This window comes from Leucoraja erinacea, chromosome 31, assembly GCF_028641065.1.
Source record: "Leucoraja erinacea ecotype New England chromosome 31, Leri_hhj_1, whole genome shotgun sequence".
Classification (NCBI taxonomy): Eukaryota; Metazoa; Chordata; class Chondrichthyes; order Rajiformes; family Rajidae; genus Leucoraja; species Leucoraja erinaceus.
In genome coordinates this window covers 19,542,723-19,569,521 of record NC_073407.1, presented here as the reverse complement: position 1 = coordinate 19,569,521, position 26,799 = coordinate 19,542,723, and the positions used below count along the sequence as shown (strand labels likewise).

Below are 26,799 nucleotides of genomic sequence, written 5' to 3'. Positions count from 1 at the left end.
GGTGCAACCTTCACCCTTCCCCTTCTCCGACACCCCCATCCCTTTCCTGTGCCGGCTGAGGAACATTAGTACCTTTCTTTTAAAGTTCAATTCGGTGAGCTGAGCTGTCCTGTCCTGCACTCGTTTCCAGTTACAGGATGATGTAAAGGTGATGGGGCTTTGTAGAGGGGACTATTCTGGAGGAGGGAACCACCTCTGTGATGTTCGTCATAACAATCAATGTGTTGACAGGCTCTGAGGAACTTGCTTCCTTTCAGACAATGTGCGTGCCGCCCTGATGGTAGTATCGGTGTCTGCAATCCACACAATGGAGATTGTACCTGTAAACGCAATGTGGAGGGAGCCCTGTGCCATAGGTCAGTCACACTGCCTTTCATTTTACTGAACTTTGTATTCGTTCTGACAGAAAACGCTCAAGAGTTAAGGTTTGTGTTGTGTGTAAACGCAGCGTGTTTGCAATGTGTTCTTGATGGGTTTCATGTGTGGATCCGTGGTATTTAGGGATCTGTTAAATATCCGCAGAACCTCTGAACTAGTCCTTTTAACACTAATTATTTCCATTCCAAGGCAATTCTTTCATTTGTTTCCATTGATGTTTAGTTAGAGTTTCTCATTTATATAATAGTTGACGTGTACAGTCCACACAAAGGGCAACTGTTCTATCACTCCATACGTTTTTCCTGGGCAGACTCTAAAAATGGATGCCGACTTGTTTCCACTCTTTTCCCATGGATGGTGAGGCAGATGAGGCTAATGTGGGATCTGCAGGCACTGCGAGGGTGTGGCAGGAGAGGGCAGGTGGGCAGTGTACGTTATTACTCCTCCTGCCACTTGCTGGCCTTGCATGTGTTTCCATTGACTGGGCATGAGGGACTTGTGCCATTCTGAATTCCCCTTCCCCATTTTGAACGGTCATAGACAAGGCATTGTCAAAGTCAGTAGAAATGCTTTTCAAGGAAGCTCCGAGAACACCCTTGAATCTCCTTCTCCTTCGGTTGGGTAACTTCATTCTGTGGCAGAGTTTGGATTCGGGTGTCTGTTTGGGTGGTCTGGTGTTGGGCACATAACCTGATCTTTAGAATTGGCTGATCGATAGTTTGGGAAAGGTTGCCAACTTTGGTTTGCCTATTCCATCTGTGGATTTGCAGAAAGGGTTGGTGGATCTCTCCAGGGCCAGATGCCTGCTGTAGGTAGTCCAATTCTTGGACAAGAAGACTAAGGGATCATACAGTAGACTATAGACTTTCTGTTTGGTTTGGGCTCCTGCTCGCTGTAGGCTCTTTTTCCTCAGATGGCCAAAGGCTGTGCTAGCATAGTGGCCAATCTAGAGGACAATTAAGAAACAGTTTCACTCTCCAACCAAGGTCATTTAGCTGCAGTGTTCGATGCACACGTTCACAAGCCTAGCCGCAAGTCATTGCCCACACGCTCACTGAAGCATATGTCAGAATGGGACGTACACGTAACATTTACAAAATAAACATTATCTATCAACCTGCCACCTCTGTACACCTCCACCCTCCTGACAAGTACGGTTGAAGGTGAGACCCTGGACATTTGAAGCACTCTACAATCCACGTCCCACTTCTCAGCAAAGACTGACCATGATGATGAAATTCACTTTCACCTTCACTCCGCTCACAGCACAGAGTTAAACCAAATCTAATGCAACATAAACCATGGATAGGTGATGTTTTGGGTCAGGACCCTTCTCCAGTGATGCTGCCTGACCTGCCGAGTTACTCCAAAACTTTGTTCTTTTTACGTAAACGAGCATCTGCAGTTCCACAACATAAACAATGACTGTATCTCCATCACTTTAAACCTAAAGAGATGTTGGTTTATACCACCTGCTGGCATTGCTGTTTGAAGTCTGGTGTTGGTTGTAGCTGGAGGCACAACTCGACAATGGTGTTGGTGCTTCGTTTGCCTGTAACGTCAGTACCTGTGGTGTTTATAAATTGTATTGTATTGTATTGTAATGATCAGTTTTATCTTAAACTATTTTGGTTTTATTTACAACAGTAGTGACTCTTTGCTTGGTCTTCTGTTCAAACTCTTGACATTGGCCTGGTTTGGTGCACTATCTAATACATTGATACAGTGTTTTGCTTTATTCAGCTGTAAGTCGGGAACCTTTAACCTCCGACCTCACAACCCACACGGCTGCATCAGTTGCTTCTGCTACGGACACTCGGTGGCTTGTACCTCGGCCTTGCAGTTCAGTGAGCATCGAGTAGTGTCGACCTTCCAACAAGGTATCCCAATGTTCCATGTCCAGGCTTATGCTCTCATATAAGACAGCGGTCGTGACTCAGTTAGTAACACTCTGCCCTCTGACCTTGCTTCAGCATCAGTCCAAAAGCAGTGTATTTCTTCAGAGCTCGAAGTGCCGGCTGGGTATTCTAGATAGGCCTTCACAAAGAGACTTGAATATGACCTTCAAACCCCAAGGCCAGAGTACTGTCAATAGTCGCAGATGACCACTGTGGGATTTGAGGGCAGCCAAGACCACCAGCTGGAGATGCGTTGAATTCTGACCATCAATGAACTGCAGATGCTGGAAATATGAAATAAAAACAGAAAATATTGGAGGTCAGGCGGAAACTGTGCAAAGTGAAACAGTGTTAATATTTAACATGGAAGACCCTTTGCATTTTGTGTTCCGATGAAACGTTCACTTGTTTCCCTTTCCACAGATGCCGCTTGACCTGCTGAGTGTTTGCAGCATTTTTTTTTTTTTAATTTGTATTGAAATATGTTTGATTAATCCAAACCATCTCCCACAAAATCAAACACAAATGGACACAGGCCCAGATAAAATGCTTAACTGTGCATTCATATTTCTGTAGACTCAGATGATTGGCAAGGCCAGGGAATGGATGGCAGGGAATCTCCATTGGAATGGGAGAAGAATCGGATCAGTCTGTTCCCAGAGATTGGGAAATGGGAATATTTCATTGCTCCAGGTAAGAATGCAGAGAATTGTGCAAAGGCAGTCACGTTCTGAGTTTGCAATGCTCCGTATACGTTCTGCAGCTGTTTGATCACCTACTGCCGTGATGCTCATTAATATCCAGCAGAGACGAGCATTTCTATGATGTACTGTCCCCTGGTGAGCAAGGCTCAGGTCTTCCAGCGCATGACTGCTGGTTTGATTGAAGACAACTTGCTGTGGCACAGGGAAATTGATCTTTAGAGTAAAGGCTCTTGATAAATCCCCTTAGCGCGGGAAGCCAGGCCTCAGAATGCAGCAACGAGTAATTAGGTTTCATTTTCATTTTATTTCTGTATTTTAAAATTCTTGTGAGGTGAGTATTCTTGCAGTTCTGTGAAGGTCATATTTAAGCCATTATAACAACTTGCATTTATATACTGTATGTCAACCCCTGAGTCCTATCTGGGACATATGACAATAAAACACTCTTGACTCTTGCAGCAGAGAGCTGTTCAGAGGACGTGCGTGCCGTGGGTTCGACTTTGACTCAAGACTCATTAATCCACACGACTGATCTGCATGAACCCCTTTCATTTCAGTGAAGTTCCGGGGTAACCAGCTTCTCAGCTACGGGCAAAATCTCACCTTCACTCTTGATGTGGAAAGTGACGAAGTACAGTCCTTCAGCCTGATTCTGGAAGGTTCCGGAAGGCAAGCATCGACCTCCCTTCCTGCAGTGGTGCAAAAGGAAGCATTAGCTCGGCGGTGGGAAGTCACCTTCACGTGAGTCACCAGTCGAATAGTTTAATTTCCCAATCAGCAGGTCTGCAATTGATCGTCAGAAGAAAATTAAAATACAACGATCTTCAGGTCTATTGGAGTGCGTAGCTGGTGGTGGGGTTTTGTCAAATGATTCACTGCAAGTTCGATTTGTGGTAGGATCAGGCACTTTTGCTGATACCATTTATAGAATTATAGAATGAAATAGCCTAGCTAAGATGATTCAGACCATCATGCCTACAGCATTCTTGCAAACAGCTGTCCAATTCCAGCCTTCGCCCCTAGTTCCTTCCCCTGGTGCTACAAATCTCTCCTTTTCAAGCATGTTATTATTTCCCTTTTGAAATGTGCAGCTAAATCTGCTTGCTTCACCCTATCAGACATTGCATTCTAGGTTTTAGCAACAGTTGGATTAAAAAAAATCTTTTCATCTCCCTCCTGGTTCCTTAACCAATTACTGTTTACTAAGCCCCTTGGTTTGGAAAACTCTTTTTCCTATTAACTCTTTCCAACCCGCATACAATTTTTAAAACCTGTAACAAAACTCCTCGCAACCTCCTCTTGATATTGTTGAACATGGGGCAGCACAGTGGTGCAGCGGTAGAGTTGTGGCCTTGGAGCCAGAGACCTGGGTTCGATCCTGAGCTGTACAGAGCTTGTACGTTCTGCCTGTAACCACGTGGGTTTTCTCCAGGTGCTCTGGTTTCCTCCTAAAATCCAAAGACATTCAGGTTTGTAGGTTAAATTGGCTTTGGTAAAATTGTAAATTGTTCCTAGTGTGTAGGATACTGCTAGTGTACGGGGTTGCTGGTCGGCATAGACTCAGTGGGCTAAAGTCTAAAGTAAAACAAACCCATATTCCCCAAATGATTTATTTTCCCTTCTCAAACCATACAATTTACCTTCAGCCACATGGGATGACCTCAGGTCAGATGTTGTGTACTTGACCTGGCCTCGTGGTAATCCGTATCAAGCCCACACCCTTATGGCCTCTCCTCACCCCATCCAACTTCTTAAGGTATAAGATCATAAGGGATAGGAGTAGAATTAGTCATTTGGCTCATCAAGTTTACTCCGCCATTCAATCATGTCTGATCTAGCTCTCCCTCCTAACCCCATTCTTCTGCCATCTCCCCATAACCTCTGACACCTGTATTAATCAAGAATCAATCTATCTCTGCCTTAGAAAAAATATCCACTGACACGGCCTCCACAGCCTTCTGTGGCAAATAATTCCTGTCCATTCTGTCCTGAGTACTTGGTGACACAATCTTGTCAAATTATCCCTGTAAGATTCGCAGTAATTTTGATGAAGGTTGTTTCCTGTGGATAGTCAATAGACAATAGGTGCAGGAGTAGGCCATTCGGCCCTTCGAGCCAGTACCGCCATTCAATGTGATCATGGCTGATCATCCCCTATCAGTACCCCGTTCCTGCCTTCTCCCAATATCCCCTGACTCCGATAGTGAATGGTTTAGGTAGATTAAGAAGATTACTTCAGAAAGTGAGACGAGGGGACAGCAGGCCATGGATCTTTACAGTGTGATGAGAAATACATGGAGAGAACTTGGGAATGGAGCTGAGATGAAAACCCTGGATTGCTTGAATGATTCTGTGTGGGCAGATCGCTTTGTGACTTTGTAACTGTTTCTGTTCTTCTTTCCCTATAGACTCCATGAAGCAGAGAACAGCACCCTCACTCCAACCCCACCCAGCTCCCGCTTTCAACAGCTGCTCTCCAATCTCACCGCTGTGAGGTTTGGCTGCTCAGGGGCTTCTTCCTGTAAGTGACCTTGCCTGTGACCCAGTCTGTCTGATAAGCTCCTCAACAGCTGTTTGCACGTGTGCTTTCATGTCGACGTGTGTGTCTGTAACAAATGGACACGCCTTGGCTAGAAAAGGCCATGTGCAGCGGGACACTGGAAAATCATTCTCAAATTAGGCTGCTGCAGAAACTTGTCTCCATTCTGCCTCTGCCGCATGATGACATGCGAGCTACGACTGCAACCAACTCTGCATCTCAACAGACTCCCATCTCAGTGTGGATTGGGGTCAAGCAAGAATCTGCCATTACTCCAGATTCCTCTTCATTCCATCCAACAGACTTCCTGACGGAGTGCAGCTAACCCACCAGAGGAATAGGAAACGGTTTGATCCCTGCTGCCTCCACTCCAGAACCAAGCTCACTCCCACTTGGATAGTGAGCTGCAGTACAGAGGTGCTTGTGACTGAGCACATTGGTAGATGTTGAGCTCCAGGTTCTCCTCAATTCATGCCCTGAAGCATTGGAACTAATTAGCCTGACCATAAACACCTTCAAAATAAAAATTAAGCCCAACACCTCTGCACAATACTACCCCAACTGAAATAAGCTTTAACTGGAAAGTGCGTTCTGTCCGTCCGTGTGTGTGAATCGAGTGCATGCGTGTATGCTGAGATGTGTACAACTTTAATGGATAGCTGTGGGTAGCATTTGGAGTAAATATTGCAGATGCTGAAAATTAGCACTCGGCAAGTCAGGCAGCATCCATCGAGAGAGAACCTGTAATTGTTTCAGATCAATGAAATGTTGGTTTGAAACAGCAATCATGTTTCTGCCTCCACGGATCCGGCCCGACCTGCTGAATGCTTCTAGAAATTTACACGTTTACCCTTGGGCCAGTGCCAATGATGACGGAGCTGGAAACGGTCCTCCAGGCTCACCCTGAGGCCTTGCCTGTGAGGTTGGACGTGTGTGCACAAGATGAAGTCTGCACCCTTGGTGCATGACCCAAGCCCCAAAGACCAAGTTACTATCATGAATTGCTGGAGACTGGGTGAATCCTGAACAGTTGCCAAGTAGGGTCGGTGTGCGTGGTGATTCAGATCCGGGCGGGAATTCCTTGTCGTCTGTCTTTCTGTATCTCCGACTGATCTCTGCTTTCTGCTCTCTGCCACAGTTCACCTGAGAGAGGTTACCTTGGTGACAGCCCGAGCTGGCCTCTCACCTCACGCTGCTTGGGTGGAGGAGTGTCTCTGCCCGGAAGGATATATCGGACAGTTTTGCGAGTCCTGTGGTCCCGATTACAAGCGGGAAATCCCCTTTGGAGGGCCACTGGCTCCCTGTGTTCCCTGCACCTGTAACAACCATGGAACCTGCAACCCTGACTCAGGTATGTATGTACAACTCCACTGTCAGAGTGAGGCCAAACACAAGTTGGGGGAACAGCACCTCACTTGGGCAGCTTGCAACCCAGCGGTATGAATAGTGATTTCTCTTACTTCAAGTAACCCTTGCGTCCCCTCTGTCTCCATCCCTCCCCCATCCTAGTTATTGTACTGTTATACTGTTTCACTGTTATCCTGTTGAGTTTCATTGTCTGTAACTTGTTTTCAACAAGGCCACAACTACAAGGCTCTACAGGAAGAACTTGTTTTCACCAAGGCCTTTATTATCATTACGTTTTTGCATATCTTTCATTCATTTGTTCTGTATCTCTCTACATCACCGTCTGTATCTCTTGCTTCCCTTTCGCCTGACTCTCAGTCGAAAGAAGGGTCGCAACCCGAAACGTCAGCTGTTCCTTTTCTCCAGAGATGCTGACTGACCCGCTGAGTTGCTCCAGTTTTTTGTATGTATCCTATAGTTAGGTTTAAGCTTATTGCCATGCCCACTGTTTGCATGCACTCCAATCAAATTAGATAACACAAAATATGAATACATACAAGGGGGTGCTATATTTGTAAGAATTGGTTTTATTTTTGTATGAGACCTTAAACAAAAGCGTTCCCCCCCCCCCCCCAAACCCCTCGGAAAGATGTAAAACATCCCATAATAGCTGCACCAAGAGCGGGGGGAGTTTTTTCCACAACCACAGCCAAACATCAACTCCATCAACTAACATCACAATATATATTGTTGTTGATTTTCTTAGCTCAACTAAGTTGCTCCCCAGGTTACGACTTTGTTCCGTTCTTGAGAACTGCTTGTAAACTAAACGGAATTTAGTCGACTGGCCAGCAATATATTTAAGTACAAACATGGGCCAAATGAGAGCAACATGTGGTTAAACAGAGGCGTTTAACTCAACCATTCAGATATTGTTGCAAACTAAGATCCCACATGGCGGCAGATGCTTATGGCCCCACAGCAGTCATTTCATCCATCCCGCTCGTCTCCTTAATGCTCTTTTGTATGTATGAGCTGCACATAAATCAGGCATTCATAACTTGGTGAGGACCTGCACATTGTTTCCTTACTTTGTGACAGTGGCTCCATCTCAGATAAATACTTCATCAGCCGGGATGCACTAAAGTTACATAGAAACATAGAAAATAGGTGCAGGAGGAGGCCATTCGGCCCTTCGAGCCAGCACCGCCATTCATTGTGATCATGGCTGATCATCCCCATCAATAACCAGTGCCTGCCTTCTCCCCATATCCCTTGACTCCTCTAGCCCCTAGAGCTCTATCTAACTCTCTCTTAAATATTATAAAAAGTTAGAATAGATGTTAAAGAAATATGGCTTTTTTTTTACCTTGTCACCGAACATTGTGACTGACGCCATCACTAATCTCACATGAAAATGCTGTCACGTAGAGAACATGGAATTCAAACCTTCTCTGCTGATTCCAAAATTAATTTACATTTTAGTTCATGTATACCCTGTCATCTTCCTTCCTTAACCCAATCAGAGTCTCTCTGAATTGTGAACACTTTGACCTCAAAATGCATCCCCAGGTGATATATGACCACGTTGATGACTTGCATGGAATGATTTTGGAGGCAGAGACTGTGTAGTACATCCAGTGGTGCAGGCTAGGAATTTGCCTTAGTCTTTCTCTTCAACTTTAACTTGCTCAATACATCCAGTTCTTAATTATTATAATTTAAACCACGAATGAACAACTCAATAATCATAATCACTTTATTAGCCAAATATGCTTTGCAACATACGAGGAATTTGATTTGCCGTACAGTCATACCAATAAAAAGCAACAAAACACACAAAATACATTTTAACACAAACATCCACCACAGTGACTCCTCCACATTCCTCACTGCGATGGAATAAAGTTCAATTTCTTCCCTTCTTTCTTCTCCGGCGATCGGGGGCCTCGAGCCTTCCGTTGACGGAACGATCTTGACTCCCGTAGTTGCTGTCGGGGCGATCAAGCTCCTGTATCGGGGGGGGGGGGAATCTCATCCCCCGGGTCGGGGCTGGTCGAAACCTTCTGCGACTGGACCTTCCCGACATCAGCCTCTATACGAGACTGCAAGCTCCTCGGTCTTGGAATCCGCAGGCAAGGGATTGCAGGCTCTGATGGTAAGTCCACGTCCCTGCAGGTTTTGTGAAGCAAGATCCAAATTGTTCACCTGCACATTCCACAGAAATATAGCTTTCTTCTTTTTGGTGTAGAGATCAAAAGAGCAATTGATGGTCCATGCCTGGTTTAATGTCCTTGCATTTGTAGTTTGAGCCTAACATTAGTTTGATGCTTCCTCTACTAATTTGCTTTTCCGTGAGGGTAGCCCACACTGGGTGCACATGTCATGTATCAATGTGTCTTACACATCTGTTGTGCATTGCCTCCACAAATGCCTGAACATGCCTCTCCATGTGTGCAGCAACTCGTCTTAAACCTTGGCATTGAGTACAGGGGCAACAACATAGCAAATGGAATACATGCTGGAAAAGTGTGAGGTTATCTACATTGGTACAAAAAAACAGAAATACTATTTATTAAATAGTGAGAAATTAGGAAATATTGATATTAGCAGGAAATTGTGTGTCAATGAAAGCTAACAAGCCGATGCAGGTAGCATTTCGGAAGATTAATAGTATGTTGCTGTTTATTGCCAGAGGATTTGAGTACTAGAGTAAAGGTGTCTTACCACCATTATATAGGGTTCGTGAAATCGCACTGGAGTATTGTGTGCAATTCCCATCTCCTTATCCAAAAAAAGATACATTTGCTACAGAAGCAGCAAAGATGTATCAAATTGGTCCCCAAGATGGTAGATTTTTCTGAAGATATACAAGGCCTGTATTCTACAGATTAGAAGAATGGGCCGATCTCACTGAAATGCACAAAATTCAGAGAATACTTTAGAGGGCAATGGGCCACGTGCAAGCAAATGTACTAGCCCAGTACAAATTGGCTGGCGTGGAATGTTGGGCTAAAGGGTCTATTTCTGTGCTGTACGGCTCTATGATTCAACAGGTTGAAAGCAGGGAGGGTGTTTCAACGAGGAGTCTACAACTGGAGATCATAGCCTCACAGTAAAATAAAGAAAAGGGTGGACAAAATGTGTAAGAAAGAACTGCAGATGCTGGTTTAAATTGAAGGTAGACACAATATGCTGGAATGACTCAGCGGGTGAGGCAGCATGAAGAAGGGTCTCGACCCGAAACGTCGCCCATTCCTTCTCTCCAGATATGCTGCCTGTCCCGCTGAGTAACTCCAGCTTTTTGTGTATAGCTTCAAAAGAAAAGGTGGGCTGTGTTCAGAATTCTCTGCACAAGTCACTGATTAGCTTCACATCAGAAATTCATGTGTTTCTGGTCTTTGGAGAAATCAAGGGATATGAAAATAGGGCAGGAAAAGGCATTGATCTTGTTGAATTGGATTGCAGCTTTTTTCCTATTTTCCCTACATTCTCATTTTATCAATTCCACGGCCCATTGCCTGTTAATGTTTCTGCTGATCTGGAGAAAACCATGTTTGGGTCTTGACGAGTTTCAGGTATGTTTGATATAATATTTTGCACGATATGTTAAAAATTCAGGTAGTTCCGTGAGTTGGGTCATGAATTTGAACAAAAAAGATCCTCGGCCCACAGCCTATCTTCTCCAGCTTGTGGGTTACATTTCAGGGCTTGCCGGGTGATGTTTGTGACAGGTTTCCTGAGGGCGTATCCAATCCAATTCCATTTTTTCCCTTCGAATTTGTAAAGGGCTTGTCCCACCAGCATGTAACTGCAAGCGGCGAGCGCGACCTAACGTGGTCGCTTGAGCTGTACGGCCTCGCGGGGCCGGTCCCACTTCAATCGCCAGAGCCGTTTGGAGTTGTGCGGGGCTGGTCCCGACATCGCGCGGGGCTCTGAAAAACTGACACTGTCCAAAAATTCCACGCGGCAATGGCCTGTCGGCCCGCAGCCGCATTGAGACCGTACGTACCGTCTCGACGCCGTACGCAGCGTCTTGACGGCGTACGCCTAGCGCGTGGCGTTGCGTGATGACGTCACCGCCCGGCACTTGCCCAACGCTGTGCGACGTCCAAATTCAGTCGGCTCGCCTCCTGCCCAGCTGATTGGTGAGTATGATGTTGGGACCAGCCCCGCACAGCTCCAGACGGCTCCGCGGTTGGAAGTGGGACCGGCCCCGCGAGGCCGAACGCCTCAAGCCACCATACAATCGCATGCTGGTGGGACAGGCCCTTTAGTCAATGGGCTCCTGGCTTGTTCTTTTCCACAGGTCCACATTGCTTACTTTGTCTGTCTGCCTGCCTGTGATCAAGGGTTGAACACTATTTTGCACTTCTTTACAGTCTCAGCAATTTCCCCCAATCTTGGATACCCCAAGGGCTCCTTCATTTTCAGTGCAGGGAAACACTTACTTCATTCCACTCTTCTATGTTTTGTTTTGCGAAATGTCAATTAAAAATGGAGTGCCTTTAATTACTGGCGCCGGCCACAGCTTTCATCTTTCAACAGTGAATGGGTCTCACTCATTGTATCAGAGAACTAGGGCCATGGGGGAGTTCAGCCAAGCATAAGACTTGGAGGTTCTTGATAACAATGTGGGAAGTATGTTGGAAAAAATGAGTGGGGGAGGGGGAAGGATATTTCTTTGGGAAGCTCGTGAGTTTTCAAGAAGTTTTCATAGTACTTGGGCATGTGTCGTACCAAGCACTAAACCTTATTTTGCCATTATGGTGACGACTACTGTCGGCTTTTAAGGCTGCCAGTGGTCATTTCCATGCTTTGCTGAGACCATTAAGAGGTTAATGGCTTCGCTGCAGGAGATGGTGAGGTCTATTAGAAGTTTATTGCTCAGGTGAATGTTTATGCCATTGAGCTGATTATTGTAAGTGAGGCCCTTGGGTCAGTTGGGGGTTAGTTGGTCTACTTTATCCCAAAGTGTGGTTGATCATTTTTTCACCTGTGATAAATTGTGACCCATGTTCTGAGATGGGTCTGGTGCTATCCATGTGTCATGTACCAGTAAATATTGATTACCGTCGGGAATTTGAGTTTTCCCAAAGGTTTTCCTTCTGAAGTTCTGAGCTTGGGTGTGGGCTGTATCTCCCTTGTTCTTCTTCCCGCTGAGCTGGATGTCCTTTGATTTGTAGGCGTGTGCCTGTGCATGCACAACACCAATGGATCCTCCTGTGAGCAGTGTGCGAATGGTTACTATGGAAACCCATTTCGGGGCAGATACAACGACTGCAAGCCTTGCCCGTGTCCCGATCAGTCCAACTGTGCCATGATAGAAGGGACAAAAGAGGTGGTGTGTATCAGCTGCCCCGAGGGACAGACAGGTAAGGAGTTGCCCCACCACTGGACTCCATGCTGGTTACATTGTGTAGTCCCCCCGACGCATCCATCACTGTTACGTATCCATTGAGTGATCAGTAACACAGCAACATGGTTCATGGAATCCTCACCTGCAGGCGTACAATGGATAATGTCAGCTGTCAGACAGTGCAAAAGGAATAATTCCTGCCAATGCACTGTAGCTTGGACAGGAAGATGAATTAATATCTGGAGTTTCCATTCACGGATCCTCATCCCCCACAGTAGAAAGGTGTGTTGTTACCATCATACTGACATTGGGGCTTCCACAGTCAAATCATTTATCTTTGTTCAATGTCACCCAGACTCGTGGATGTGTATTGCGTGCGTGGATGTGTATTGCGTGCGTGGATGTGTATTGCGTGCGTGCGATGCCGCTCAGCCGCTCAGTCCCCAGGGCAGTGGTGAAATCATGTGGAGAGCTCAGTGGTGAAGAATTTTATGAGACTGGACCAACAGCTTGGAGATTGTGGTTGGCTGTGAAATCAGCAAAAATGTGATATGCTGTTTGTAAAAATCTAATTCTTTAACAGATCCTATTAGAGACCTAGATACAGCAAAATGCTTTGTTTTACATACAGTCAAGTAAAATCATACCATGCATAAACAGAATCATGCGTAAGTTAAAGAGTCCAAAGATTATAATGTAAGAATGAGATTTTTTTCTGAAGCAGTACACAAAAAGCCTCTATGTTACCGGCACCATCTGGTAGCTTTCAAGTATTGAGTTCTTAGACGCATCAAGTCTTATCTCGGCCTTAAAGGCCTGTAGTGCTGGCAGCAGCACAAGGTTGGTGATGCAAGGGTCAGCCTGGCCTAGTGATGCTGTTAGTACCTTTCACCGAGGCTGCGTGCAGCTGCTGCAGTCTGCTCAGGGGCGCATGGATCAGACGTTGCCTGGATTAATTTCTTTTTCAACAATCGATTGACTTATTTTCTTTGTTTTGATGCAATTCGGTATTTTACTCCCAGGAGCTGAAGTGTCCTGGAGACCAAACTTTAATTCCTGGAAACTCTGAGATTAACCTGGAAGATTGCAGTTGTGATGAGCTGTAAAATCACACGTTTCAAAGGAAAGATTTTTGAGAAATTATGGAGAGTGGGGAGAGTTTACTTCCTGTGCATTCCCATGGTGATTTTATTTTGCAGACGTTTTTTCTGAACCCCCCCCCCCCTCTCTCTCTCTCTCTCTCTCTCATACACAGGGAACCATTGTGAAATTTGCGATGATGGTTTCTTTGGCGATCCGTTGGGACAAAATCAGTTCATCCGGCCCTGTCGGCCGTGCCTCTGTAACGGGAATACCGACCTCAACGCAGTGGGCAACTGTGACCACTCGACAGGGAAATGCCTGAAGTGTTTGTTCCACACAGTCGGGCATTACTGCGACAGGTGTCAGGATGGTTTCTATGGCAATGCGTTGGCCGCCAACCCATACAAGTGCCGACGTGAGTGAGAGCTTGCGAAGACCTAGAAAGTTCCGCTCGCACAGGAGCGTGTCGCAGAGCGGCATGGCGATCGATGGGTCTCGCGGATATGACATTAGTGAATGCATGTTACCAGCATGAATAACACAAACAAACCAACCCCTAATAAAACAAACCTTACTAACAGGTACGCTACTTTTGTTCATCTTTAACACCACACTGCATGTTGCAGGTAGGAATGTGACATGGAGAAGGCTGGAACATTATAGAAATTTATAGCATGAAAATAGGCCATTTGGCCCATTATTTCCATGTGAGCCATTTGGGACACTGCCTGATCTGCAAATCTTTAAAAAATGTCTGATCTAATTCTGATCTCAGTTTCCTTCAATTCTCTTCTTGTGCAAAATCGTTCAATTTCAATCATGAGTGTACTCCCTCATGGAAACCCGTAGCCTTCCAGCTTCGAGAACACCAACGGTTCACAAACTTCTCACAAAAGTCCTCTGTTTTAACAGTCCCAATCAGCCAATGCCTTGCTCTGATGCTCCACCAAGGAAGCATTTGTGATTCATGTTTCATTGAAATCTCCATCTCCATAACAATGAGAGAATAGAGGCGGAACAGATGGGAAGTGTTGGATCACCCCAGAAACTACTCCATATAAACACAGGCTTAGGTCTACTCAATCCTTGGTGAATTCCCAGTGAAATCCTTGTCTGGCAGTATAACCTGCTCTCACCTTCAAATCCGATCTCTGAATTTCACTATTCTTCCCATTATTTACAATATAGGACATTTTGGCCCATCATAATAACATACAGAGCAATCTCCTTCTTTTTTCCCCTCAACCTATTCTCCCAATTCTTCTGGATTTTATCATTCACCTTTACTCTGGGGATTAACCTGCCAATCCACACATTTTTGGGATATGGGAAGAAACTGGAACTGGAGTGCCTGGGAGAAACACAGGGAATGTGCATGAACTCCGTACGGATATTGTGGGCCAAAGGGTCTGTTCCTGTGCTGGATTGTTTTATGTTCTATTTCTCTGGTTTATCACTATTGATAGTGGAATTGGCTTCAGTCTTGTTGTTTTCTCTGCAGCATGTAACTGCAATCCAGCTGGTTCATCGAATGAGCTTCAGACCTGCAGTGCTGGAGGTGGCCAATGTGAATGCCTCCCCAATGTGACCGGTCGGGATTGCAGCCGGTGTGAGCTGGGCTACTACAACCTACAGCCTGGCGTGGGATGTCTCAGGTAACCCACTGGGAGGACTGTTAGTCAATCTACTATAAACATCTGAGAGGCTTACAGTATTATTGAGATTTATCAGAGAATGGAAGAGATTGATCAGAGTGGTTTTGTAGTTCCCCAATCCCCAACACTGCCGAGTGAACCCGGCTGCATACGATTTCAAGTGTGATGCAGCATATGCAGCAGGTACCACAGTGCCACCAATGCAGCAGGGTTCGATCCTGTCCGTACATGTTTGTAGTTTTATTTGCTTCTTTCAAATTGTGCATCGCTCCTAGTGTGCAGGATAGTGCTAGTGTACAGGGGTGATCGCTGGGCGACACGGACTTGGTGGGCCGAAGGGCCTGTTTCTGCGCTGTATCTCTAAAGTCTAAAGGGTTTGCTGAGTAGTGTTGGGGTTTGGGGAATCTGGGATGAGTAAGTTGCCTCAGGGCGCAGCAGTAGAGACACATCTGCCTAGAGGACAGCAAATTCCATAGGATCAGAGTACGGACTACACCGGGAACTATTCTTTCTGAAAGAAGCAGACAGTGGTGGCTACTACTGCTGCCCACAGGCAGAGAGGGGAACCCAGGATTGCATTTCAGTTAAATGATCTATCATGGGAGCACTAATGGTTTGCCCAAGGGGAGCCTCCAAAATAGCTAGAGGAACCTGTGGTTCAGAGGGCCAGACACAGAGAGCAAGCCACAGAGGCGATATAATTAGAGGCAGCATAGAAGTCTGGATTGTGGGGCAAGGGTCAGGAGAAAGGGGGGGTGTTCAGCTGGTCTAGGGGCATGTGGGTTAAAGGGTATTCTTCGCACACTTCCACTGTTCTTCTAAGATCCAACAATCAGACTCAGAGAGGGCTCCCACCTGGCCTGGTGGGTCAGAGATAGACAAATTCTTGATTAGAACGGGTGTCAAGGGTTTTAGGGAGAAGGCAGGAAAATGGGATCAGCCATGATTGAATGGCGGAGTAGACTCGATGGGTGAAATGGCCTAATTCTACTCCTATAACTTGTGAACAGAGTGCATTGTGTGAATTGCTTGATGCTGCCCCACATCTGTCCCTGAGAGTCACGAATGTTGTTCCAGATGCGGCTGCCACGTGCTGGGATCGCGGGACAGTTTCTGCCACAATGAGACGGGACAGTGTAACTGCCGGCCTGGCGTCCAGGGGAGTCTGTGTGACCAATGCAAGCGGGGCTACTTCGACCTCTCCGAGCGAGGTTGCCAAGGTACTGAGAACCCTGCCTTTCTCTTCAGCCTGTAATGTTGAGTATTTTGTTTACTTTCCAATGACTCATGTGGTCAAGTGACTAGTCCTCACCACTGCAGCAAGGTGGACTTATCACTGAGTTGCCAGATCTATTCCATTCAGCATTTTGGAGAATATGGGGCTTTGTCTCATTAAGGTCTCTGTGATCACATCCCTCATTCTGGTTCATGCACCACCAGCTACTGAAGCACCCTGGGTGGATTTCCTTCGTCACTGGATGCTGCCAAACCATTCATGTTCCCCATCCAGAGAACAATCCATGTCCTGGCTCCTTTCACCACTGCTTCCAGGTTTGTTCAATATGGAGGAGCAGGGATTTTTCCGTGTTGGTGCGTCAGACTTGAAACCATATCCAGCGGGATTCACCGGCACTGTTCGGGATTGGGGAATCTGGGGGAATTGCAGGGAATGGAGGACATTGATCATGGTGCAAGGTGAGGCATTCAGTGTAACTTGGTATAATGTTCGGCACGGACATTGTGGACTGAAGGGCCCGTTCCTGTGCTGTACTGTTCAGTGTTCTGTGGGCTGATTAAACTGCCTCAAAGCCCAGCAGCAGAGAAGACTTCACAACTCTGTTGGGGCAGAGGACAGAACAGAGTATGGACTGAGCCGGGTGCTATCCTTACTGGGCTGTGGTGGCTACATCTGCTTCCCAAAGATGGAGGGGGGAAAGGAGGATTGCATTTCAGGTGGATGGCCTCTCATAACCCATGTATGTCTCTCTTCCCACCAGGGCTGTCTGACCTGCTGGGTATTATTTCACAATGTTAGTAATCGTGCTATCTTTCTGGTTGCCGTTCCTGTAATTCAGTTGTGAAACGGCCAGATTGGCGTGGACAGGAGAGTGTGAGGAGCAGGTCGGGGGAAGTGACTGTGACAGAGTCGGGGAATCGGAGGCCTCGCTTCTCAAGGCACAGACAGACAGACAGACGGTGGTTAAATGGCAAGGCACGCCCGGATCTTTGCCACTGCTAAGTTGTTCCTTTGTTTCCTGCCCCACAGCCTGCGACTGCTCTCCGCTGGGCTCCTCGGTGATGCAGTGCAGGGGGAACGGCTCCTGCATCTGTAAGGAGGGCTTCACTGGATGGAAATGTGAGCAATGCCAGCAGAACTATTTCTATCAGGCCACCTCCCTTCACTGCCAGCAATGCCCCGTCTGCTATGGCCTGGTCCAGGATGAGGTAAGAAGCTTTCAACCCGCTCGAGCTGCCGGTAGTAGCAACACACAGCGCCTGGGGGATGCTCGTAGCCGGGCAGTGGGCTTTGGCTTGAGGAAGTCTGGGACATTCTTGGGACAGTCACAATCGGCAACAGGGGACGAGCAGAGTTTTAGATTTAGCTTAAAGATACGGCGTGGAAACAGGTCTGACCAATGATCCCCCGCACTTTAACACTATCCTATACACACTGGGGACAATTTGCATTCATACCAAGCCAACTCACCTACAAACCTGTACGTCTTTGGAGTGTGGGAGGAAACTGGAGATCCCGGGACAAACCCACGCAGGTCACGGGGAGAACGTACAAACTCCGTACAGACAGCACCCGTGGTTGGGATCGAACACGGGTCTCTGGCGCTGTAAGGCAACAACTCTACCACTGCGCCACTGTGCCGCACTAGCTGTTACGCCATTGAAACCCTCACCCATGCACTGGGTTATCCACCAACTCAACTACTCCAACAGTCACAGCTGAAATCCCTCTATTTACCTGTAATAAGCTCCAATTCCCCAACCTGCCCAGGTCCTGCTGTCCACTATTCCCAGTTGTGCTTCCGTCCCCAAAAGAGATATTCACTGATCTGGCCTGGCATCGCGTCCATAGAAACATAGAAATTAGGTGCAGGAGTAGGCCATTCGGCCCTTCGAGCCTGCACCGCCATTCAATATGATCATGGCTGATCATCCAACTCAGTATCCCGTACCTGCCTTCTCTCCATACCCTCTGATCCCCTTGGCCACAAGGGCACACATCTAACTCCCTCTTAAATATAGCCAATGAACTGGCCTCAACTACCCTCTGTGGCAGAGAGTTCCAGAGATTCACCACTCTCTGTGTGAAAAAGGTTCTCCTCATCTCGGTTTTAAAGGATTTCCCCCTTATCCTTAAGCTGTGACCCCTTGTCCTGGACTTCTTCCTGCATCTAGCCTGTCCAACCCCATAAGAATTTTGTAAGTCCAGTGGCATGTTAATTATAAAAATACTCTTAACATGTTGTAGCTCCCTCCTGGCCTCAGTCTCTCGCTTTACGACACTCTGTGACCCACATGTTGTGCCCTTTCTCAAAGGGGAGGAGGAGGGGGGGTTAGGTGGAGGCAGAGAAGGAGGGGATGGGCTTTGGAAGGTGGCAGGGTGGGTTGACGTGGCTGGGGTGGAGCAGTGTAGTGATGGATGAGACGGGTGGAGTTTGAGATGATGGCGGGTGGAAGGAGGTGCCGGTGATGTGGCTGGGGAGGTGGGTGACCTCAATCTAGTCACTAGGCAAAGGCAGGGGCCACAGTCTGCAGAGGGAGAGAGATCCTGCATCTCAGTAGCCAGAGGGATTCAGCCTTTACTGCAGCCTTCCCGACAGGATCAAGCCTGTCAGTTCATAAGTGATAGGAACAGAATTAGGCAATTCGGCCCATCACGGCCCATTCAATCATGGCTGCTCCATCTTTCCCTCTCAACCTCATTCTCCTGACTTCTCCCAACAACCCTGACACGCGTACTAATCAAGAATCTATCTGTATCTGTCTTCAAAATATCCATTGACTTGGCCTCCACACCCTTCTGTGGCTATGCATTCCCCAGATTCACCATTCAGGGTCCCTGGCTCTGTTCTGGGAAGATGTTTGTTCTGCGGCTGTTGGCGGCAAGCCGCATTGTATTTTCCTGAGCAGACCACAGGGGGCTGTAATTAACTTGTGCCCAGGGTCCGTGCACTCACAATCCTTCCCTCCCCAGGTCCAGCGGCTGCAGCACAGGATGAACGAGCTGAAGCAAGAACTGGACAAATTCAGCAGCCACCCTGAGCAGTTGTATGAACTTTACACCAACCACCTTCAGTCAGCGCTCAAAGACATGGAGGTGCAGTCAAAGGAGGGTGAGTGAGGGGCAGCAGTAGAGAAAAGCATGATAGGAGGAGGAAGGTAGACTCATCCATTTGTTGCAACATCCACTCCCTGCACCGTCAGTATGCTGTTGCTGGAGTCTTTGCCTCCACTGCAGTTACTCACCTTGTTTTTCTCCAACACAATTCTGGCTGAGAACTGTTTTGCTGGTCCTTCATCATCCCTGGGTCTTGCTCCCGGACTGATACTCACAGCATTTCATCAGAAAAATTCAAGGTTCAAGAAAGTGACGGCTATAATGGACGAGGTGGGATTTTGTAAAACATGTTGATACAACATGGAAACGAGCCCTTTGGCCAAACTAGTCCAAGCCAACCATCGATCACCTGTTCACACTAGTTCCATGTTATTTCACTTTCTCATCCACTCCCGACACATTCAAGGCAATTTTGCAGAAGCAATTAACTAACCTACAAACCCGCACGTCTTTGGGATGAGGGAGGCAACCGGAGCTTCTGGAGAAAACTCTCGCAGCCACAGTGAGAACGTGCGAACTCCACACAGACAGCACCCGAGGTCAGGATCGAACACGGTTCTCTGGTGCTGTGAGGCAGCAGGTTCTACCAGATGTGCAAAAGTGGCAACCTAAAACAATCAGGATCAGCAATCAATACTGCTCCCGCTGGTGAAGCACGCGTCCTGTGAATGCATAATTCATAAAAAGCAAAGATAGACGCAAAACGCTGGAGTAACTCAGCGGGACAGGCAGCATCTCTGGAGAGAAGGAATGGGTGAAGTTTTGGGTGGTCCCTTCTTCCTAGTAAACAACTAAGTTAGCTAAGGAATATTTCATGAGTTTGAGTTTGGTTTATTATATTTGGAAATTGTACTTGACATAGTTCACCACCTTGGGAAGACTCCAAGGACCTGACAACCAACCTCTGTTGAAGTGGCCAAAATTAGATGGTCACTAGATGCACATAGGAAACTGGTACAAACACCAATATGATAACACGCAGGTACTCACTCTGGTGTTGATTTAGGATAAATAATGGCCAGGACATGGGGCAGCTTGCCTTTGAAATGTATCCACTTAAGATGGTCGCATTACTTTAAAGCCTGATCCCGGTCATCTGAAAAGCAGCATCAGAGCATCAAGTCCCCAGAGTGGGGTTGAAGCCACAACTCCTGACATAAGTAACTCTCTGAGCCCAGCTGACCCCTGATGGAGACACAAGAAACTGCAGAGTAAGTCTGAAAAAAGGTCCTGGTCCAAAACATTGCCTGTCCATTCCCTCCACTGATGCTGCCTGACCCGCTGAATTCCTCCAGCACTTTGTGTTTTGCTCATAATCCCTAATGGATATCGCTTCGCTTTTGATATTAGGGTGTTTAAAGCTTCCAATCCAGATCTGTCAGAGTTGGATGGAATGCACATTACCAGCCCCTAATGTTTGATTCATCAGTCACCCCATCCATGAGGGCCTCTACATCCAGCCTTGGAACATCTTGACTTCCACATTCCACACTTTCAACTGCCTGTCTCATTCCTTCTGCAATTCCTCTTCCTCTCTTTCGCCCACACCCATCTCTTCATGGTCCTCTGTGTCAAACTTGTGTAATGTTTGTGTTGCACAATTTGTTAAAGGCGCTGCGTGCAAATGCAACAATCGACATGGTGAGGGAAGCTGCCTTGGACTGTTTGTTGCTGAAACGTTGTGTTTGTCGCAGGTCCACAGAGCCTCTTTGTGCAGCAGGTGGGAGAGGTGGAGATGTCCCTGGAGAGGATTGGCCTGAAACTGACCAACATCAGCCGAGCCTTGGAGTGCGAGGGCAGCGAGGAGAAGCGCTGCCACCTAGTGTCCAGCAGCCACCATGTCGTCAGCAGCAGCCACCGGGAGCTCCAAGCAGCCAGAGAGGCCCTGGACAAGGTGGTACAGCTGAGTGGCTGGTCCAGACACTGGCAGATTTGTTCCCTTCACGCCACCCACTATTTTATGCTCATCCACAAAGCTGCCATCTGATTCTCTTTCACATCGGCCAAGGGTTTTAATAACCAGAGTGGATTTTATTTCTCTCTCCCTGAGCTATTCCAATTCAGCCCCATCGACAGCGGCAATGGGTTGAAATGACTGCTGTATTTGTGACAGTCTGGATATTCACCACTAGGAGGCATGGTAACTGACCACATCCCACTCCTATGTGTGAGTGTGAGCTTGCATTTCCTGCACGCCCACACTCGCACAAACTTGGGCCACCTCATCAGTGAGCAACAAGAGGCCACTTGCCTTGTCCGCAGTTCTATCCTGCAACACCTACCTTGACACTTCTTTAGTTACCACGGCGCTGACCAGGGATCAGAGGCAATTCATAATTCCCCCTTCCATCATCGAGTCACGGTATTGGGCGCTCGTTCATTGTTTAAATGTCCAGTGCAGAATGTGGCGTTGCTAATATGAACAGTCTTGAAGAGTTCAGACTGGCAAGTGTACGGGCCTTTGCAACGATGTAGCAGACACAACTTTACAGGGCAGTGATAATATTTATTTCCGATTAAGCAGGTGCCCGTGCTGATTCGTGGCGTTCCCGGCGATGAAGCCCAGAACTGGACCAGGGTGGTTCGGGAGTCCCGCACTCTGGCGGAGAGGCAAGTTCTGACTCTAGGTTCAGCCTGGGTTCTTGCACCTTGTTACACCTTTGCAGGTGACTCCCCTCTGCCCCCCCCCCCCACCACCCCCCCGCCTTTACAGGATTCCAGTATTAGAAACATCCAAATTCACAAGTAACGATTTAAAAAAAAATCAAGATACAGAACAAAAATTTCCTCTCAGAATTTGTGGAAGTAAACATACATTTTTTTCTTGACTCATTCGCAGATGATGTGATTTCACATGATGCAAAATTATGATTATAGATGGCTTTTTGGAACGTAAACTCCCGTAATGAAGGGATTACCTGTACTATACTCTCTGTTACTCACCTACTCATCACCGCACACAGGCAGGGTTGGCCCTTGCTTTGCTTCAAACAGAGCAGTCCAGGTTCCCCTCGTTGGATTCAACTTGTTGCCGTGTGTATTCCCTCTCATGTTGGTGTTGGTTCATTATTGTCCGTGGACCGAGATACAGTGAAAAACTTTGTTTTGCGTAGTGACCAGGGGAATCATACCGCGTGTGTATTAACAAACCACACGCTAGGATGGCACGTACTAAAAAGGAAACAGAATGCAGAACACAATTTAACAGCTGCAGTGAAAGTGCAGATTTTTTTTTAAATGCAAGGACTGCAATGATGTAGATTGTGAAATACATCATTAGTTTATGGGGGTGTGTAATAGCAATGGGGAAGAAGCTGGTCTTGAATCTGGTGGTACATGCTTTCAAGCTTTTGTATATTGACTGGAGAAGGGGGTGAAAAGGGAATGGCCAGGGTATGAGTGATCCTTGATTAAACCTTGATTTCCCCGTCAAATTATTTTGTCCCTTATCAACACCAAGGGGCAATTTACAGCAGCCCATTAAACTACCAGAACATCATTTGGATAAAGGAGGAAGCCAGAGCAGCGGGTAGAATCCCACATTCTCACTGGGAGAATACAGACAACAACTGAGGTCAATATTGAACCGGAGCTGTGAGGCAGCAGCACTAACTGCTGCAGTCCCACGTTGTCCTGGCTGGTTTATGCTCTGGTTGATTTGAACTGGAAAGCAAAGGATATAGATTTTATTTCTGCTAGGAATGAAATAATGATTCTAGATTTGGTTGCTGAATAGGTCAAGGTTTAATTTTAAGATTATTTGCTTTTCATTGACTCTTTAACCCAAGCAAATGGCTCCACTGGGCCTTTAACGCAAACCTCATCCTTAACTAACACATGCAACTGATGTTGGGGCCATTGTTCGCACACAGTGAGCAAGGTCAATGGATGCTACAATTGATCGTAAATCATCATACTAGTCAACACCCAGTGGCCACAAACCTGAATTCTGGAGTTGGGGGGGTCACCAGGTGGCAGTGAGAGGGAGGATAGTCACCCTCATACCAAGCGCTGTGCCCATTCCTGTGGAAAGCAATAGCATGTCAGAGGAGGGAAATCATGCTTGTTGTGCCACACAGTGGTTAGCACTGGTATTACAGTTTCAGTGGGTGTCATTTGCTCTGTTTTGATGATGATACTTGATTGTCACCTATGTACCCAGGTACAGTGAAATTCTTTGCTTTGTGTACAATCCAGTATAATCATGCTGTAGATAAGCACAATTATCAGCAAGTACAAGTGGTCGACACCGAGACGGTGCACAAAGAGGTGCCGCGTTTCTGGTGCCCACAAAGTTTCAAAGTTCTTAAGAGTGCAGTCTTACCTTGGCCTTAAAGGCCTGTTGCCCTGGTGGCACCAATCCTCTCCTCCATCTGCCACCATCTTGGCCCTTTGTCCAGCGTCCGCCACCGTTGCCAACTCCCTCCACCCTGGTCTTTGGGATCGGGGCAGGAGATGAGCTTCAGACAACTCCAGGTGAGCTCCCGGTACAAGAGCACACCATGGTTGTGGAAAATGGAAAATCACCAGGTGTGCAGGACTGGGAATTAACTTGCTCCCTTGGATAAGAAACTTGCATTAGAGACTATCCATATTTTATCTGAACCGTTCATATTTTATTGGGGTGGTTAATGTTCACCTTTTTAGCAAAATTGTTAATCCTTCAGCATTTCAACCAATGATTGTAGAATGGCCCATCCAATCCCCACTTCATTGCCACATCTTGGATATCAGCCAATATTGCCCAGGGTTTGGCGGTCAGCTGCAAAGGAGCAGTGTAGGAAGGAACTACAGATGATGGTTTAAATCGAAGATAGACACAAAATGCTGGAGTAACTCAGCAGGACAGGCAGCATCTCTGGAGAGAAGGAATGGGTGACGTTTCGGGTCGAGACCCGAAACGTCACCCATTCCTTCACTCCAGAGATGCTGCCTGTCCCGCTGAGTTACTCCAGCATTTTGTGTCTTGCAAGGGAACAGTGCTTGTTGCTCACAATGCTGGCAGCTGCCTGCGGAGCTTGCATACAACCTTGGACATCATATTGTTGTAGATCCAATTCAGGGATCAGCGCCTAATACACGGGGTTGACCCAGCGTTATTTTTAAGCTAATGTTATGGTCGAATCCTCACTGACACCTGCAGGGTCTAATTCATTGTTAAATTGTGTTCAGAAATGGTAATAAAGAGTGAGAAGCCAAGATGGGGATATGTCACATGGGAGCCATTCATTATTTTTTACTTCTCTGGCAGTAATTGAAGGAATGAGACTCCAGTCTTATAAAATTAACTGTCAGGGTAAGAGATTATTTCACAACAATGCAGATTTTATCATGCCTTTAAAAATTATTGCACTATCATTTTCTGTGACATAGATTTCTTTCAGAAAATCACTAATATGACAATGTTGCAAAACTATTTTCTGCATACGTTGATATTTCTTTGCACTACTTGTTGTGCTTGCTTGTGGCTTGATTGTACTCATGTTCATATTATCTGATTTAGTTGGATTGCCCAAACACAATAGCCTTTCATTGTATCTCTGTATATTTGATGATAATAAACTAACACCAATAATATTGACATGTTAGGGTTGTTGGATCTTACAACATGAACCAACAACTTGGAAGGAGAGAATGTTATGGAAAAATCACCCATTGAATCCCTGTCCCCCTCTTCATTTACTGCAGCCACACTCGAGAAGCAGCAGAGGTGGAGACAATGGTGAGACAAGCCCTTGCTGCATCCAACCAAAGTTACCTCCTCCTGTCAGGCATCCTCGAGGACAATTCCCCAGCAGGAGATATCACGCAGGCTGAGGACCGGTGAGTGAGTTGCTAAATCCATCTCCCTGCAACCCACATGCCTCATTCACAAAAAAGCACAAAGATCCTGATGGTTGATGCATTTTAAAGGGCATCTTAGTGGAGGAGAGAAGTCCAGGGGTTTAAGGAGAGGTTGTGACTGATGCCATTCACCGGAATGATTCACAGAAGGAATTCAAGGATTTTTGGCGCAAAGACAGGCTGAGGAAATCAGAATGGGAGGAGGGCACTGATCCCGCTGAGTAGAGCTCTATAGGCAGTTAACTCTAATGATGAGTGATGCCATTGAAAGACCCGCGGTCTCTGTATGTGAATCGAACCTTGTCAGCACGGACACACAGGTGGCGACATGGCTTCACCAATGCCGTGACTTCAGGTTGGTGCATGGTGAAGATCATCTCCATGGTACCATCAGCTGATCAAAGTCCACAGTGTGGCTCAAGGAGCAGCTCTTCGGCCAATGGAGAAGGTGGCTGTGGAAGGCTCAGGCAGTGACCAACCTTGTGGTGAACAGCAGGAAGACTCTGCTCTCCACGAGAAATTTAAGTTGGATTCATTTCCTTTCTTGAGGACGTGGGCTGGGCATTGGCAGCCGCTCCCAGTGCAGGTCCCAAATAGCAGGATGGGGGTGGAAGGAAGGGCCTGGCTGGACGTGCTGTCAAGGGACCATTGGTTGAGGTGGAGAGATTGAGCCAGGGTGGGAGCAAGGACTAGCATTGGGGACAGTCGTAGGGGAAGATTTTGGGACAGGGCAAGGAAGTATTTCTCTTTAATTCCCTTTTTACTGTTCTAAAAAGAGTCGTCTTTGAGGTAACTCAAAGCATTAAAGTGCTCATTTGTGTTTGCTCTTTAACTCTGCAGACTGCAGGTGTTCCAGAACAAAATAGAAGAGCTGGAGTTGGAGGCGAGCGAGGTGCTGAAGGAAGCAAAGAGGCAATACGTCAAAATTCAACAAGCTCGAGGTTCAAGCTCAATTCAACTGCTGAATAACACTGAGATAAAGCTGGAGGTCGGTGTGCTTTCTCTTCCATCTGCTGTTAGCACATCTCCTGTGATGTTACTTCAATCTGCCTGGATGTGTATCAGGGGTGTTGACAAAATGTGTAGGATGGAACTACAGATGCTGGGTTTAAACCGGAGATAGACACAGAAAGCTGGAGTAACTCAGTGGGTCAGACAGCACCTCTGGAGAAAAGGAATTGGTGACATTTCGGGTCGAGACCCTTCTTCAGACTCAAGACTCAGACTCAGTCTGAAGGGTCTCGGTCCAGAACGTCACCTATCCCTTTTCTTCGGAGATGCTGTCTGACCCGCTGAGTTACTCCAGCTTTCTGTGTCTATCTTCAGGGTTGTAGACTCTGGTCAGTTGCTTTAAGACCGTTCCTCAGAGATTTGTTGTATATTGGCCATGGGGGGCACAACGTTTTGTTGTGGATGTTTCTGCTCTATGTATGAGTTCAGCCAAAGTAATCAGCCCAAACTCGAGCTCCTTTGTTCACTGGTATACGTGACCATGTTCACATCAAGAAAATCACATCCTCCAAGCATGGTGACAAGTGATGTGTCATTTCATTACATGCCATTAATGAGCATTACCTGTCTAACGTCCAGACATTCAATATAACTTCTTTACAAACTTGACATGTGACCCTGCCACTG

At 46.8% G+C, this 26,799-nt stretch overlaps 1 protein-coding gene across 1 annotated transcript in view; it reads left to right on the top strand.

Moving 5' to 3' along the window:
* Window positions 1-26,799, top strand: part of LOC129712046 (laminin subunit gamma-3-like) — an 82,239-nt gene that overhangs the window by 47,619 nt on the left and 7,821 nt on the right. Inside the window, 16 exon segments of the mRNA XM_055660194.1 lie at window positions 258-356; window positions 2,122-2,258; window positions 2,853-2,969; window positions 3,538-3,721; window positions 5,389-5,501; window positions 6,658-6,870; window positions 12,053-12,241; window positions 13,481-13,723; window positions 14,810-14,963; window positions 16,041-16,183; window positions 17,230-17,408; window positions 19,174-19,312; window positions 21,012-21,214; window positions 21,842-21,927; window positions 25,006-25,140; window positions 26,002-26,149. Coding sequence (XP_055516169.1) covers window positions 258-356; window positions 2,122-2,258; window positions 2,853-2,969; window positions 3,538-3,721; window positions 5,389-5,501; window positions 6,658-6,870; window positions 12,053-12,241; window positions 13,481-13,723; window positions 14,810-14,963; window positions 16,041-16,183; window positions 17,230-17,408; window positions 19,174-19,312; window positions 21,012-21,214; window positions 21,842-21,927; window positions 25,006-25,140; window positions 26,002-26,149 — 2,482 coding nt within the window.